A 17,362-nucleotide genomic window follows, 5' to 3' on the forward strand; every position below is an offset into this window, starting at 1 on the left:
GAGTCTTCTCCATTTCCTGGTTATTCCATCTCAAAAAGATCCAGAACTAATGAACTATCTTTTTAAAGTCAGAATGTTACACAACTAAAGCAGCCACTAGCTGGTGCTGTATCACTGAGTCCTACAGAACCTTGAAAATTAAAAGCTTCCCCACTCACATGGCCGCTATCTGGGAGCCTGCAGTAAACGCGGAAAGGCTCCACAATGGGAGGACGAGTTTTTTCTTCAATGTAAAAGCAGCCTATGTGGTTAGATCCTGAAAACAATTGTCTTCCCATGCAGTTATTTATTTATTTAAAACATTTGTATCCCACCCTATATCATTAAGATCTCAGGGTGGTGTACAGATAAAATCAATTTAAACAGTGTAAATAAATAATTTAAATAGCTAAAAATTTATTAAATCATTAAGCTAGCTAATACCAATTTAAAATCTAAAACAATAAAAGAGTGTGCAAACTCAGGGAATCCAATTAGCCCTCAAAGGCTTTGCTAAAAAGCCATGTTTTAACTTGGCGCCAAAGGGAAACCAGTGTCTGCGCCAATCAGGCCTCCAGGGGGAGAGCATTCCACAACCGGGGTGCTACAGCAGAGAAGGCCCTCTCCCACATCCCACCATAGTGTATGTCTCGCAGTGGTGGGACACAGAGGAGGGCTCCTCCAGCAGATCTCAATCCTCAGGCAGGCAGATATAGGGGGGAGGTGCTTCCTCAAGGATCGAGGTCCCAAACCATCTTCAATTGTCAGCCCAAGTAAGCCTTTGAGCAGCTACTGCATTTGGCTCTACTGTAGTCAGCATCTTTCAGGATCAAGCCCTAAGGCAGAGGTGCAGAACCTTAGGCCTTGGGGCCAAATGCAGCCCTAGCAGGTGACCCAGATGGCCACGCCCCCTTCCCCATGCCACATCCCCTTTCCCCCAACCACTGATGGTTTGGTGGTTTCCCAGCTTTTGTGCTCTTTTTCCCTCATTCGAAAAGGTTGCAATGCCTCTCCTGAGGCTTAGTGACTGGCAGTGAACTAAAACCTGCTGGCATTTTTGCCCTGTCCCTTTTGCCGTTGGCCCTGCCCACCACTGGAATGCTGCCCCCAAGAGGTTCCATGAAATGGAATTCGGTCCTCAGGCTGAAAGCGTGAGGCTCTGCACGGTACCCCAACCTTAAGGGAGATCTATATACGTATACTCCTATCAGTTCAACTAACCTTTCCACCATGTGCATTTTAATGGCAAGAAAAATTCCAAGTACCATAGGGGCCTAATTTTATTTTTATTTTATTAGATTTATTAGCTGCCCATCTGGCCGGCTACCCAGCCACAATACGAATAACAGCACAAAATACAACAAATTTACATAATCTACTGAAGAAAACAACATTGCTCTAAAAACCCTAATCCACGCCAAATGCCCACCTGCGCATTTGACAACCAGGTTTTCAAAGCCTGGTGGAAGCTTATCAAAGAGGGGGCATGGTGGAGGTCACTAGGGAGGGAATTCCACAGAGTGGGGGCCACCGCAGAAAAGGCCCTCTGCCTAGTCCCCACCAACCTAGCTGTCCTGGCTGATGGGACAGACAGAAGGCCTTACGAGGCTGACCTCGTTGAGCAACATCCCCGGTGTTGCTGGAGGCACTCCTTAAGATAGACTGGGCCGGAACTCTATAGGGTTTTAAAGGTCAATACGAACACCTTGAATTGGGCCCGGAAAACAACTGGTAACCAGTGCAACTCCTTCAGCACTGGAGTGATGTTGTCTCGCCGATGGCTGCCTTCAGTCAGGCAGGCCACTGCATTCTGCACCAGCTGCAACTTCCAAACCATCTTCAAGGGTATGCGCACACAGAGCGCATTACAGTAGTCTAGATGAGAGGAGACCAGGGCATATTACCGATGGGAGCAGGTGGTCGGGAAGGAAGGGGCGTAACCGCTGTATCAGATGGAGGTGGTACAGCGCTGCCCAGCTCACGGCTGACACTAAAGGCAGCCATAGTAATCCTTATGCTCTGAGAGAAGTAGAAGTTAATCTTCAACAGAAGTCATAAATTGTTGATTAATCATTCTTCTCTATGCACCAAAAGGAGTCCCCTATTTTGCATCAGGCACCTAATGCATTTTAAAGACACAAACGCAGGATTTTGCAAAGCCTCTTTTGGCTTTAGGGCATTCTCAGGGATATTTTTGGTACGTTGTGCCCTGCCTGAGGGACCTGGAGCCAATGACCCTTCAGGTGCCTTGCAGCAATAAGATTCTCATCAGATCAGTTACAGGTGGTTTGACTGAAGAAGTTGCACAAAGTCAGTTCCATACTAGCGTCACGTTGCCCCGAGACCATGTCTTGGTGTCACCTGAGCACGCACAAACTTGCCTGCAAAGTAATTAATAGCTGCTGTGAGTGTGCATGTGCCAAAGCAGAAGAAGATGCATGTTTTCAGAGTTAAAGCTGTCCTTTCTCTTTACAGGGTGTGGCCTGTGAAAACGGGCAAAGCACAAACATGCCCTTGGGAATTTGGAAAAATTAGTTTCAGTCACTGGAAAAAAGTCCGTGTTCTTGAAGTGTAAAAACAACAACACAGCTACACAAATGAAGATGGAACAGGAAGGCTGTAGAAGGCTACGGCTGAGCCACAGCAACCAAAAAGGAGCACAGGAATGCTGTTGATTGGACAGATTCTGAATTATTGCAAGCACAAACTCAGCTGCTTCTAAGACCATACAGCAAAGTCAATGGGCAAAATCAGAAATGGAATCTAACAGTCCTCATCCCTAAGGCCTGCCTTCCCCAACCTAGTGTCCTCCAGATGTGTTGGAATACAACTCCCATCACCCCCAGCCAGCCGTCTACAGGTGAGTTCGCAGGACACGACAATCCACCCTGTCACATAAGCCATGCAGCGGAACAACCTGCGGTGAGCCTGACAGACGACTGGGCTTACTGTGGGTTGTTCTCCCTCTCAGGCCTCCAGCCAGCTCTGACACGTATCCCAGGGGACTTCGTGACAGAACCCATCTTTTCTGCCACCGTCCCCCTTCCTGCTCCAATTGTGGCCCTGGTTGCGTTTCCCAGCTTTTTGAAGGATGTGTGTGTGACACTTGTGCAAATGGGGCCATAAAAAAAAACATTTATTTTTTTCTGGTCCACCCCCATTTTCTTGGCTCCCACTCACAGTAACAGGGGAGCTGCAAAAATGGGGTGGACCTAGATCACCCATAAAATGACTTGCTGGAAACTTGGGAAGGTGTGCAATGCAAGGTGGGACCCCCAAGGGTCAGTTCCACACTTCAAAATGTGAGGATAACTTTGCTAAGGGGCTGATCTGGTCTCCTTCTCTGCCCCCTGCCTGTCAACTGTCAATGGCTGTCAAACTAGCCTATATGCAGTCCTGTCTTGTCAGTTACCTCGTTTGTTTCCTAGTACACTTTGTTCCCTTTGACAGCTCAAACACAGAAGGCAATAGACAAGACAAGGCTATATATAGTTTGACAGTCATTGACAGTGCACACTTTCACAACTGTGAAAAACCAAGGGAACATAATAATAATAAAAAATAACAAAGACATTTGTGCAAATTCCAGATGCTGAATTTATGTATATATACTGTATATCACCGCCCCCTTTGCACAAATGTCAGGGCCCAGTTTTGTTTTTAAAGGTTTAAAGGAGTTGCCGAACAAGTGATTCCCCCTCCAAAGTGCCATTTGGGTATCATTGCAGGTGGAGTCAATGACAATGGAGGCTTGAGGTGCAACAGGCAGGCACAATCACCAAGAGTGGCAGGGGGGTTTGCCACTCTTGCTGAAAAGCTCGGTCAGCACTTCCTGCAACCAATAATGGGTTGGCTGTCCCAGGTTCAGATGACGCTCCAACCCATCATGGGTAGAATAGCACCTAGAACAAGCATTCATGGTTTGTCATGGTGTTGCCTACAAACAAGCCACCCTGCAGGAAGCGGTCTGGGTTCGAATGACACAACAACCCACCATGGTTTGTTACCCAGTCTATATTTCTTTTGGGAGTTTTTCGGGTGTGTGTGTTAATTGCTGATGGTTGTTTCATTGTTTGTTTGTTTGTTTGTTTTTACGTGTTTTGCCACCTTAAGAGCAACTCTAGTTAGTGAAAGGCAGGCTATAAGTTATTCTAATAAAATAATAATAAATTACCATCTTCAGAGAGATGTAGAAAATGGCACATGATGAAAAGGGTTAAACACCCCCTTTCATAGTGCCATGGTTTGTTTGTTTGTTTATTAAATTTATATACCACTTAACAAAGGAATTTTCTGAAGTGTTGTACTATTCAAATAAAAGAATAAATACAATACATTGTAAAACAGTAAAATATCCATCCCCCCCCCCACACACACACACACATAAACACGGGCTCAATGAAGTGCTTCTGAGTACATGTTCATGAAAATCATCCGCCCTGGCAATCACCCTTTCTTAGCTGAGCAGCTTCAAATCAACAGGCATTCACTGTTTGTCAGCTGCGCTCCTTCATAACTGCACAGTTTCAAAACAGCAGGGCAGGCTCCCCCCCTCCCTGCCTCAACTCCCAAGCTCAGTGACTATTTAAAGTGAGAGGCAGCGACTCAGCCAGCATTTCTCAGCTGTGTTCCTTTGTAGTTGCACAGTTTCAGAACAGCAGGGCTGGCTTCCCCCCTTTCCCCCACCCACTCCTAAGCCCAATGACTATTTAAAGGGCATCTCTACACCAGCCTAAAATCCTGGATTTAAAACGGGGCTTTCTGCTTCTGTTTTAAATGCAGGATCACCACTGAGTCCCTTTACACGTGCTTCCTCCCCGCCCCTTCTCCCCAAATCTGAGTCTTCCATTATCTTTCATTGATTTCGCTCTCTTCTTGCCGCTTTTCCTCTTTTCACAGAGGGAACTCAAGCGGAACACAAGCGGGGTAGTTTGATAGCTCATGATCTGCGATCTATTTAAAAACGGAACAAAGGGCATTTAGTTCAGGAGGGTCACAGCAGGGTCACGGCATCATGTAAAGAGCCCTCAAACTTCTGTGAAGGAGCAATCTCAATCGCAGGATAAAAGCTCAGTGTGAAGTAGCCTGCAGGCTGGAGGAAATGGCGGGAGACACCCTGGAGGATAACAGTGTCATCTGAAGAGCCCGCAAACTTCTGAGAGAGAGCCATCTCAATAGCAGGATAAAAGCTCCGTGTGATGAACCCCAAAGTGAGAGGAAGCAACTGAGCCAGGGTTTCTCAGCTCTGCTCCTTTATAGCTGCACAGCTTCAAAACAGCAGGGCTGGCAAGTGGAACCGAAGACAATGAATTACTTCCGGGTAGACATGCTTATTCCTCTGTTCTCCCCCTGCCCCCGCCCCATGCTACCTTCCCTTCCGCCAGTCAGCATCACTTCCACCAGCCCGTGCCAAAGCCAGCTGAGGTCACACGGACTCCAGAACAGCACTGAAGCTGCTGTGACAAGAAAATCCGACATAAAATGAGTTTGGAAAAAAATTGACTTAGGGCAAGAAACGCTGGGCTAGCTAAGGAGAGCAGCATGCATCATCGATTTGGGGATGGAGCAGAACCAGAGTAAAAGCCCCATGTAGATGGGGCCCAGATGCCTTGGACTACAACTCCCATCAGCCCTAGCCAACATGACCAAGGGATTATGGGATTTGTAGTCAAAACATCTGGAGGGCACAGGTTGGGGAAGGCTGATCTAGGCATTTAAAATGGTTCATTTTAACTTCTATATAACACACATGCTATTGTGCATTCTGTTTTGTTGTGTCCCCCCTTTCTTAAACAGTTGTTACCTATCTCGATTCCTTTGGAGGGTCTAGGATAGAAATTGAAGTAAGTGCAAAGATCTAAATGCTCAAAAACCTTTAAGCAGCTTGTACAGAAGGGAACAAGAAAGGTGTGTTTTAAAACAATGCAGTTATAAAAAGGATTTCTATATCTTGATTCTCTCTCCCTCCTTCACCTTCTCCTCCAGGACAGCACATCATTATCCCTTTTGGTGTGGATTTCTATCTAGTTCGTGGGACTTAAAAACAGATTCCCCACCCTCCAACAGATTAAAAGGGATTGAAACTATGAAAGCATTCCACCGAAGCCACTGAGTTGAGTTATATGTACAGTAACTTTGTTCATTCCTGTCCACTGATAGTCCATTACATTCCCCTTTCAACGGTGGCTGAACACTGAGATGTTTCAGCAACAGTGGATATTACTACAGGGGTAATTAATAAAATCTATTAGAGGCAGAACCTATGAGATGCCAAAGGAGTCAAGCAGGACATTTCATACGTTACTATTAACAGAGCAACGTGGGCAGAATTACGGTTGAGGGGGCTGACACAAGCATCCCATCTTCACACACATACCAACAGATCATCTCGCTTACTTGGCCAGTCGCCTTTAAAATTTATCCAAGGCATGAATCTCTCTGTGTTGAACTACGTTCATTATTCTAGAATCAGAAACAGAGTAGTCTGCCTTCCCAGGAAGCAAAGAAGAGGATGTGGCAGTCCCATAGGACCAACAGCAGGAAGCAACGGAGGGTGGACATTCTATAGAGCTCCATTTTTTCCTTTTACAGGAGATTCAAGATTCCATCTTTACCCTCTATTCTCCTTACAGCCACTTTGCACATGATGGTGTTCACTCAAAGTCACTCTTGAGAGCCAAATTACAACTTGATGATGTGCACATGTCTCCTCAGGAACAAGACAAGTCTACATACTGCATAAAATGTGGAGCCTACTTGGTGTACTAATGTCTCACTCATGAGGAGACACACGTGAATCCTTCTCATACAGTTCTATTACATAGAGGTGACCCTGAGTTTTGGAAGACACCTAAGGTCATCAGGTTTTACATAAAATCCATATGAGTATAGAATCAACAGCGGGAGATTTCAGAAGAGGTTGAAAAGGAAAAGGGGTAATTGAGAATAAAGGGAAAGAAGCAGATATGTACAAATCGGCAGTGTGGGGTGGGGGGTGTTAGACTTTCAAATCATTTTTAATGCAAGAAACAAAGAAGACTTACGTTGGCTAGCAGCTGAAATTTTCTCAATGGTTTCTTTGCTGACGTGTAGTTCTTGTATGCTCCATGACACTAATGCTGCAGGATCAAATTGATGTCAACACTGCGTCAGTTGTTACCAAATTATTCAATTCTTTTAAAGAACTTATTCAAAGCATGACTTTCAGATGACTACCAGAAAACACCAGATCAAACCAAGGGGTGCCCCTATTTGGGATATGATTGTTTGTTTTGGTGGTGGTGGTGTTTTTAAAAGGTATCCATTAAATATCATATGGCCATATTAACAGCACCATAATCCATCTTTTCCAACTGCAGAGAAGCTAGAGCTGAGGTGCAGTTCCTCAGGGCCAGGGGCCAAATCTGGCCTACCAGTGGTCCAAATTCAGCTCTCTGGCGTTCCCAAATGGTCTTGCCCCTTTCCTCCAATCAGTAATTGTTGGATGGTCTCCTGACTTTTGTGCAGTTTCTTCCCCATTCTAAAAGGTTAAAATGCTTTTCCTGAGGCTCAGTTACTGGCAGTAAGAGGTTTAAGCTAAATTGTGCTGGTATTTATTTATTTTTGTATTTCTGGCCCCACCCATTTTGCCTTTGGTGCCTTCCTCCTTTTGCCCACCACTGCAATGTGGCCCCCAAGAGCTTCTCTGAAAAAGGATCTGCACCCCTGGACTAGAGGCTCAAATTTAATCCTGCAAAGGTATACAAGAGGCAAAAGCATGCAGGCTATTGCATAGCTCCAACGTTCAAAGTATCTTGTGTTAGTAATGTGAGTGGATGAAATCGAAATGAAAGAGTTGACTTAGTCTGGATGGCATCGTTGTATTAGTCCTCACATGGGTCCTTTCCTAACCGTTACAGCATACTTTGTAAGCATTTAAAAGCTTGTAGTGTAGTCTCTTTATAGATGCTCCTTCAGTACTACAGCTCCCATAAGTCTCCAGAAGAAATATAGGAAGTAAAGGGAGCCAGGAAATAGAGAGCTAGAAAGGGGGTTAAGAAATAACTAGAGATTAAAAGAACTGTTACGGGAATAAAGACGTTAATACAACTCACAGTTGAAAGAGATTTCTTGTTAGACAATCTTCAAAAGGATTAGTAGAATGCTAAAATGTTTGTTTAGTGGTGCTCACTGTAGGGTTCTGAGGTAGATTTTTTTTTGGCCAACCAAAATATTTGTCTTGTATTCCCACTGCTGTGACACAACACAGAAAAAAAGGAAGCAGAAAGAAGAATTGTGTGGTATATTGTAACTCAAAACAGGAAGAGAGTGATGGGATTCCATTCTGGACACCATACAGGTGCTGGTATTGTGTGTGTGTGTGTGTGTGTGTGTAATCATTTGCTTTCCTAATCCCATGTCTTGGCTGAGCATCAACAAGCATCTGATTCATCATGACCAGCATAACACAGTGTATGGCTTGGGCCGTGTTTCCATGACAATGGAAGGAGAAGCTAATGGAGGAGTACTGGATTTTTTAAAGTAATAGGCTTTGCTGTGCGCAGGGTTCCACAAGCAGATTCTCCGGAGCAGTAAAAATCGCTTCACAGAACATACTTCCTGGTGGGGGTGGGGTTTGGAGTGAACGTCATTTGTCTGGCAGGGGCTGCGCAACCAATAAGAGAGGCTTCGCCCCATACCCCTGTTCTCCTTTCCCCTGAAAGTCTAGATGCACCTGCATTTCAGAAGCAAGCCTCATTGAGCACAATGGAGGTTACTTCAGAGTAGACACACATATGCTTGTGCTGAGAAAGCGGGGGGGGGGGGAGAACACAAAGAGGGAAACCAGCCCCATTTTAACCTATAGGACTTCATTGACCACAACAGGAGTTGCTTCTGACCAGACAGTAATGGGTTTGTTGTGGGAAAGAGACCAGTAAACACAAAGACAGAAACCAGCCCCCATTATAACCCACAGGATATCTATAATGAAGCTGTGAAGTAGTTACTTCCTAAGGCGATGCATTGGAGCCTCAAGATCGCACTTGATTGCTTAATCGCACTTAAGGAACTGGGCATTAAATTGTGCCATTTCAATTGAGGGGGAATCTCTGTAAGTTCTGCTGTGGGCATTCAAAAGCAAGCCTCATTGCCTGCAATGGGAGTTACTTTTGACGAGACACTAATGGGTTTGTTGTGGGAAAGAGACTGAAACCAGCCCCCATTTTAACGCACAGGATCTCTATAAAGGAGCTGTGATATAATTGTTTCCTAAGGCAATGCATCGGAGCCTCGAGATCACGCTTAATCACAGTTAAGGAGTTAGACTTTGATATGTGCCATGTCAGTTGAGGTGCTTCTCTGTTATTTCTGTGGTCATTCGGAGGGCAAGCCTCATTCAGCACAATGGGAGGAAACACCCCTTGACTGCGGTCATGGTGAAGGCACACCCCTGGGCTGGGCTAGGATACCCAAGCTAAATGTGGGCGTTGGGGCATACAACTATACTGGGGACAACCCGACTTAAGGAAAAGAATAGGACTTTAAGCAGGAAATCCAGTTTTTCCCTGATAAGCTCTGGGGTGGCTGCTGGATGGCCATGACGTCATGTATCCCTAATGACCTCAAGATGCAGCCAGCTCAGAGTAAATCGCTGGTGGAAACATCCCCCTGGTCTCACATCTGTGAGAAACTCATGCATCCAGATTTGTGCCCATGTAGATTGCAGCCTTATTCCTTGTCCTACAAACTTCATCAAGTGCAGCATGGTAACAGATTATTAGTGTCCATTCTGTAGCACACAAAAATTCCACTGCTATTTAAACATTTAAATAAAACTTTACCTTGGGAAAACAGGAAAATGCAAATTGAATCAAACAACAGCACGAAGCCCATGATGACAGAACTGGAAGAAAAAAGGGAAATGTTATTTCTAGAAAAAGTACCAAACACGTTCCTTTTGACAAGGACATTTATCATTTTTATTTACCATAGTCTAATACCATCAGTTCAATGAACAATGGAGACTTTGAGTTCAAAGTGAGAATTTAGTACTATTTCATCAAGGCTGCTATAGAAACAGGAGCTGAAGAAAAAAGTAGGTGGGGAGAATGGTTAAAGTAAATTTAAAAATCAGCAGAAAATGTGGGTTGTTTTCAGTGCCTAGTTTGGTATGGGGAGAGAATGGTATTTATGCCAAATATGAAGAGTGACTACGGGAGAATGTTATGACCATTTCACCAGTTACAGTGGTGATGAAAGTCAACAAAACAGTAGTGCCAGTTATGGAAGTGGTTAAACTTCTGACACCACAGAAAATGCTGATGTTGCAAGAAAGCAACATAGAAAAAGAAGGTACCCAGCAAGAGATCCCAGAGCAGAAAGAGAAAAGTTGGTGGTTTCACCAGAGTTGGCAATTCTACACTTGGCAACTACTTGTTAAGATTAGGGTCTCGGAAAATGGAGACTATAACCCAATCTAACATACAGGATAAAACTCACAGGCTTCTCTCTCAGGAGGTGATGAACGCCATTTCCCACCTTTCAAAAAATTAGTGAAGAAGCACCGACACTTTCAATAGTTGAAGAAAATGTTCAAAAATTAAAGAAAAGTTTCATTAAGATTAATCAGGTTGATTGTAAAGATGTAATTTCACACATGACTCACTGTTTATAGTTCATCCTCATAAATCTGAGAGGAAAGCTTGTGTTTTTAGCTTGTGATACCTATTCATTGTTAAACATTGTTGGCAATGTGATTCTGTTTCATATTGTCTATGTTATGATTGTTGTAGTGACTATACCAAATTGCCCTTTTGCTCCCCTATCTGAATTGTATTTCTCTGACCTATACATGCAATTGATTCCAAAACTATCATACACCTCTCCCCCTTCAACCCAACTTCTGTCCAGTGCATTCAAATCCCCCACCCCTTGGAAAATTCAAATGAACTTGCAAGGAATATTATCACTACAGAATTTGAGCTGACACCCTGGTCCAGCAAAGCAGATCAAGGTATTTTGAAGAATGTCTTGTAGCAAGCATTTCCATTACAATCCTCCAGCCTGAGAAAAGAATATATGCAACAACAGTATATATGCTACAGTACATATACAGTGGCTTTTAAGATCTTGATTGCCAAAGGAGAGTAGTAATAGTCTGTATGCTACATTGTACACTTGCAAATCCATTTTCTTCTTGTAGGTCACACATCACTACCTTTTAAATTAATGAGCTACTTATAAACCTCCTTATGCTGCCCTAAATAGCAGTGACATTTTTGAATAAACAAAGATCTGGCCTCTATGTAGCTGGCTGGTGCCCAAGTTTACTCTAGCAAAAACTTTCCATTTAGATTGTGCATGGAAACCTACACATAAGGCTGCCCTGACTCCTCAGTTAATCTTGATCTATCATTTGGGAGACATGCACTACACTATATAAATATATATTACTTCATCACCAATGTAGAAAGTTTCATTTGAGCAGACCAGGTCTCACGTGAAGCACCTTGCAGCAAGCCTTAGCCTAGAATCCTGAGAAGGGGCATAGCATTTTCTATGGATACATATCTCTTGCTGAAGTCAGACCAGTTTTGCTACATGATGTATGTCTATCCATGGAGGAAAGCTGATCTGGCTCTGGCCAGTACCTAGACAGAAGACCAACTGAAAACACAATGAATACTGTTTTGAGCTCCTTGGAGAAAGGCTTGGATACAGATGTAAAAAATAAATATTGTCCCAGGTAGGATATTTGGCCAGGATAATTTCAGAGGTATACAAGTGGAACAAGTAGCTACAGTGCTATATTCAAGCCAGGGATTGTTGGTATTTGGCCTTCAAATCTATTCCAGAAATCATTGGGATGTCCTAGAACCTCATTCTCCCATATCATGAATGAGCTAAAGTACTTGTTCTTTGCATCTACAGCTTGATTGTTTGAGAAGAGTGCCTTTGAGAAGGCACGTGATCTATTTTCCTTACCAAATACAATCTATCTTTCCACTTCACCCCACCCACCCCGGTAACACAGTTTCCAGGCCATAGGCATGGCTTCTAGGAAGGCTCAAGTTCTATCACCTCTTATTTTAAAAGTTGAACACCGGACATTCACCCGACAATTGTATGCCTAGTTTCTTATATTTTAGTAACACAGCTCAACGTGTTAGGAACACAGGAAGCTGCCTTATACTGTGTCAGACCATTGGTCCATCTAGCCTGGCATTGTCATCACTGACTGGCAGTGGCTCTTCAGGGTTTCTGGCAGGATTCTTTCCTAGCCCTACCCAGAAAAGCTGTGGATTGACCCTGGGACCTTCTGCATGCCAAGCATGTGCTCTGCCAGTGAGATGTAGTGTCAATCCCCACCCTAAAGCCATTTCAACCAGGTCACTCAGTGTCCAGAGAAACCAAGAAGTTCTGAAAGGGCTTTGACTTCCTCGTTGTCCATTCCATATCCAGCTACATGCCAGGAAGATAGCTGTATTTTTCTCATTCTCCAAGGGCATGCATTCAGTTAATTCCAGAACTACTTATATCAACAGCGTACTGCCCTTATACAAAACAATGGTGCAGCCACATTTGGAATACTGTGTACAGTTCTGGTCACCACACCTAAAAAAAGAATATTGTAGAGATGGAAAATGTGCAGAAAAGGACAATCAAAATGATCAAGGGGCTGGTGCAACCCACTTATGAGGAAAGGTAACAATATCTGGGACTGTTTAGTTCAGAAAAAAGGTGAGTATAAACACATGATAGAGGTGTACAAAATTATGCCTGGTGTGGAGAAGTGGATAGGGAGACATCTCTCTCCTAATACTAGAACCCAGGTTCATCCCATTAAACTGAATAGTGGGAGATTAAAGACAGACCAAAGGAAGTACATCTTCATGTAGTTCATAGCGATGATATAACACAAGATGATATAGCGATGGTCACGAACTTGAATGGATTTAAAAAGGGCATTAGACAAATCAATGGAGGATAAAGTTATCAGTGGCTGCTAGTCATGATAGCTATATGCTCCCTCCAGTATCAGGGGCAGTATGCCTCTGTACATCAGTTGCTGGGCAATATGAGTGGGAGGGTGCTGTTGCACTCATATCCTATTTGTGGGTTCCTACAGGCATCTTTGCTGGCTACTGTAGGAACAGAATGCTCGACTAAGCAGGCCTTTGAACTGCTTTCGCAGGGCTCTTCTTATGTTTACTTGACTGCAAATTTCCAGAAACATCTGAACAGGCCCCCACTTGCTATCGGATTTTACAGATGAGCAAGGGAATTTGCTATGATGATACAGTGCATCGTTTTGGGAGATAAAGATGTTTTCATCACACTCTTATCTCAACTGTAGATCTCAGATTTCTCTAGGGAAATTATTTCACCCAACTGTCCTGCATTAGTCTTTCAGGGGGAAAAGTGAAAACAGAAAACAGCGTATGGACTCATCAGCAAACTATCCGTCGGTGCCTGTTAGTATCGGTTCATAGATCAGTATCATAAAAGCATTTAAATACTTGAAGTTGTGAATTGGCCTTCAATTGTATGAAGGTTTGAAAGGGATCAGAAGTGCATTTTCACACCCAAGGCCAAACCAGACATGCGGGGCAATTGTCTTGGAAGAGGAAAGCAAGCATCAGAGCGGCAGCAACTTCTCTGGCTAATGGATGGGACCAACAAAATGCACCCACACATATGATTGCTTCATTCCATTCCCAGACTCAGCCTAAGTAGCCAGATTTCAAAGTCCTTTCAATGGGATTTTAGAATCTATAAATGGCTCCCTTAGGGCACAATCCTATGGAGCATGCTGGGAGTTGTAGGCCTTTTCTCTGTCTAAACACTCATAGCATTGTGCCCTTAGTTAATATTCTCTGTGGTTTTCACTGCGTGTGCAGGCGCATGTTTGTTTTAACTTACATTTTTTTTAAATGTAAAAACGTCAGCGCTTTTTTAAAATCCCCAAACACCTATGATTCTCTGCAACAAGCCTATATCCCACATTTGTCTGAGTTCAACCTACATTTGCCAAGAATGTAGAAATGTAAATTATGTATAATCCTGTAGAGCATGGATGCAGAACTTGTGGCCCTCCAGGCTTTGTTGGACTACAACTCCCATCATCCTAGGCAATTGTCCATGCTGGCTAGGACTGTAAAGTATGATGTAGATAGGGAGTTTGCCCTTACCAGCACACATCGTCATCCAAATAGTTAATGACTAGAACAAGATGCCCTTGAACAAATGCTGCTAAAAAGGGGGAGGAAATAAGTCATTTGAAAGTGTCAAGCAGTAGGTACAGCTTTAATTAATTGCTGCCTCCTTTTGATTGAGAGCCAACTTACAGGAAAAACCAGGACCACTAGGCTTGAGCTGCAAAGCTTTCTAATTCTATTTCCAGTAAGAGACTAGAGCATGTGTATAATAACTGCAATCTTAGTAAAAAACAAAAAATCCCCACCAGACTTAATTTTTTTTACAGGAATGTAATGTCAGCTATTATAAAGAGCTGGTGCAACAAGAAGTACAGGCTTTCACCATCATTTGCAAATGCAGATTTAATTTTAAAAAGGCAGACCAAATGCTGATTCCTATGTATTAGGCCTATTTTGGCTGAAGCAAGGGACCTACTTATTTTAAGCCTTGCAAATACATCTGTTCTTACAAATCATAAGACCTGAGAGGGAGGGGCAAGTCAGAGAGGCTTATGTTTGCTTTGGCTTACAAGTTCTTAACCTCTAGAGGAAAGAGAAGTTCATTTGGTTCAGACAGAACTACTAAAGAGACAGCCTTTATGGCTGGGTGGGGTCCTTTTTTGTCAAATGCCAATGCAACCCAAATTTGCATTGGGATGTAAACATGTGGTCAGGAATCCCATGTTAGCCGCCTAAGGCATGGGGGGGGGGGGCAGACATAAGGCTTGCCAGTTCTACTTTGTTTTTCACTAGAACCCCAAGATCCCCCAGCCAGCGCCAGCCGCAAAGGACGTACACTTAGGGGATCTGTACACCTCAAGTTTATTGCGTATTCATGGTTTCTCACTCACTGAATTGTGCGGGTTCATTACATGACATCATTGTTGTCCAGTCATTATTCCACTATTTCCTCCCACCTATCCTGTGTTTTCCTGAAACTGAAAAAATTGGATATTTTTCCAGATTTATTTATTTATTTATTATTAAATTTATTAATCGCCCATCTGGCTGGTCACCCAGCCACTCTGGGCTATGTACAGCATACAACAAAACAGTTTAAAACAATAAAATTCTACAATAAAAACATTTTCTAAAATACCCTAACCCACCCCAAATGCCTGCCTGAACAACCACATTTTTAATGCACGACAGAAGCTCATTAAAGAGGGGGCATGGCGGAGTTCCCTAGGGAGGGAGTTCCACAGAGTGGGGGCCACCACAGAAAAGGCCCTCTCCCTCATCCCCACCAGTCTAGCTGTCCTGGCTGATGGGACAGAGAGAAGGCCATCCAAGGCTGATCTTGTTAAGCGTCCTGTCTGGTGCTGCTGGAGGCACTCCTTAAGATAGGCTGGGCCGGAACCAGATAGGGTTTTAAAGGTCAAAACCAACACCATGAATTTGGCCCGGAAAACAACTGGTAAGCAGTGCAACTCCTTCAGCACTGGAGTGATGTGATCTCGCCGGCGGCTGCCTTTAATCAGGTGAGCCGCCGCGTTCTGTACCAGCTGCAGCTTCCGAACCGTCTTCAAGGGTAACCCCACATAGAGTGCATTACAGTAGTCTAAACGAGAGGAGACCAGGGCATGTACTACCGATGGGAGCAGATGGTCGGGAAGGAAGGGGCACAGCCACCGTATCAGATGGAGTTGATACAGCGCTGTCCGGCTCACAGCTGACACCTGAGCCTCCATGGACAGCTGGGAGTCCAAAATGACCCCCAGGATGCGGACCTGGTCTTTCAAGGGTAGCCATACCCCATTCAACACCAGGTCAACATCCCCCAGCCTCCTCTTGTCTCCCACCAAAAGTACCTCGGTCTTGTCAGGGTTCAGCTTCAGCTTATTCCTCCCCATCCAGCCACTCACCGTCTCCAGACATTTGGACAGGGATTCTACGGCCAACCTTGGTGAAGATTTGAACAAGAGGTAGAGCTGCGTGTCATCCGCATATTGATGACACCGCACCCCAAACCTCCTGATGATAGCCCCCAGCGGCTTCACATAGATGTTAAATAGCATCGGGGAGAGGATGGAACCCTGTGGCACCCCACAAGTGAGTGGCCACGGGTCCGAAACCTCCTCTCCCAGTGCTACCCTCTGGTACCTGCCGGAGAGGAAGGACCGGAACCACCGCAATACAGCGTCTCCAATGCCCAACCCCTCCAGGCGGTCCAGGAGGATACCGTGGTCAACAGTATCAAAAGCCGCTGAGAGGTCGAGGAGAACAAGGAAGGAGCATTCACCCCTATCCACAGCCCTCCTCATATCATCTACCAAGGCCGTTTCTGTCCCATGCCCAAGCCTGAAGCCCAACTGAAATAGGGCTAGATAATCAGTTTCTTCCAAGTGTGCCTTCAACTGCATCACCACCACCCGCTCAATACCTTGCCCAAAAATGGGAGATTTGAGACTGGGCGAAAGCTGTTCAGAACTTGAGGATCCAAAGAGGGCTTCTTTAAGAGCAGTCTTATCACTGCCTCCTTGAGGGCTGATGGCATCACTCCCTCCCCAAGGGAGGCATTCACCACCGCCCTGATCCCCTCACCCAGTCTCTCTCTGCAGCCCATAATGAGCCAAGATGGACAAGGATCAAGTAAGCAGGTGGTCGGCCTTACAGATGAAAGCACCTTGTCCACTTCATCAGGAGGAAGAAGCTGGAACCGATCCCACAAAACCGGTGTGCCACAGGCCGCCTCTTGCTCACTAACTGTATCCACAGCGTGCAGAGTAACACACCTAATCTGATCAATTTTATCTTGCCAAGGCCTCACAGGAGGCCTTAGAATGCTCCAGTGGTTCAGGAGCCACAGGACCGACCAGGCTCCGGACCACTTGGAATAGCTTCCTGGGACAGCACTCTGCAGACGCGATAGAGGCAGCATAATATTCCTTTTTTGCTGCCTTCACCGCCACATGATAGGCTGAAGATACAGCTCTAGCTGTATCATCTTTGGAGCGAGACTTCCGCCACCGTCTCACCTCCTGTTTCAGAGCGCGTAACCACGGATTGAACCATGGTGCAGTCCGAGCCCTGTTCAGGGGGAGAGGGCATTTCGGAGCCACCTGATCTAATGCCCCAGTGATTGCGGCATTCCAGCCACCCACCAGGGTCTCGACCGAGTGGCCGTTGGCATGCCCCAGAGAATCCCCAAGCGCGTTCAGGAATCCATTTGGATCCATAAGACTCCTGGGGCAGACCATTTTAAT

At 44.8% G+C, this 17,362-nt stretch overlaps 1 protein-coding gene across 2 annotated transcripts in view; it reads right to left on the reverse strand.

Annotated features, from left to right (window-relative positions):
- The window catches only part of VWA2 (von Willebrand factor A domain containing 2), a 65,222-nt gene that overhangs the window by 38,272 nt on the left and 9,588 nt on the right, over positions 1–17,362 (reverse strand). For both annotated transcript variants that reach the window (XM_084846148.1, XM_084846149.1), the window contains exons 2-3: positions 9,801–9,862; positions 7,023–7,097 (exon numbers count right to left, since the gene is read on the reverse strand). In XM_084846148.1, coding sequence (XP_084702274.1) covers positions 7,023–7,097; positions 9,801–9,862 — 137 coding nt within the window. The remainder of the gene's footprint in view (positions 1–7,022; positions 7,098–9,800; positions 9,863–17,362) is intronic.

Source organism: Heloderma suspectum, chromosome 3 (assembly GCF_057233095.1).
Source record: "Heloderma suspectum isolate Gila_16-S chromosome 3, 16-S_ref, whole genome shotgun sequence".
Taxonomy (NCBI): domain Eukaryota; kingdom Metazoa; phylum Chordata; class Lepidosauria; order Squamata; family Helodermatidae; genus Heloderma; species Heloderma suspectum.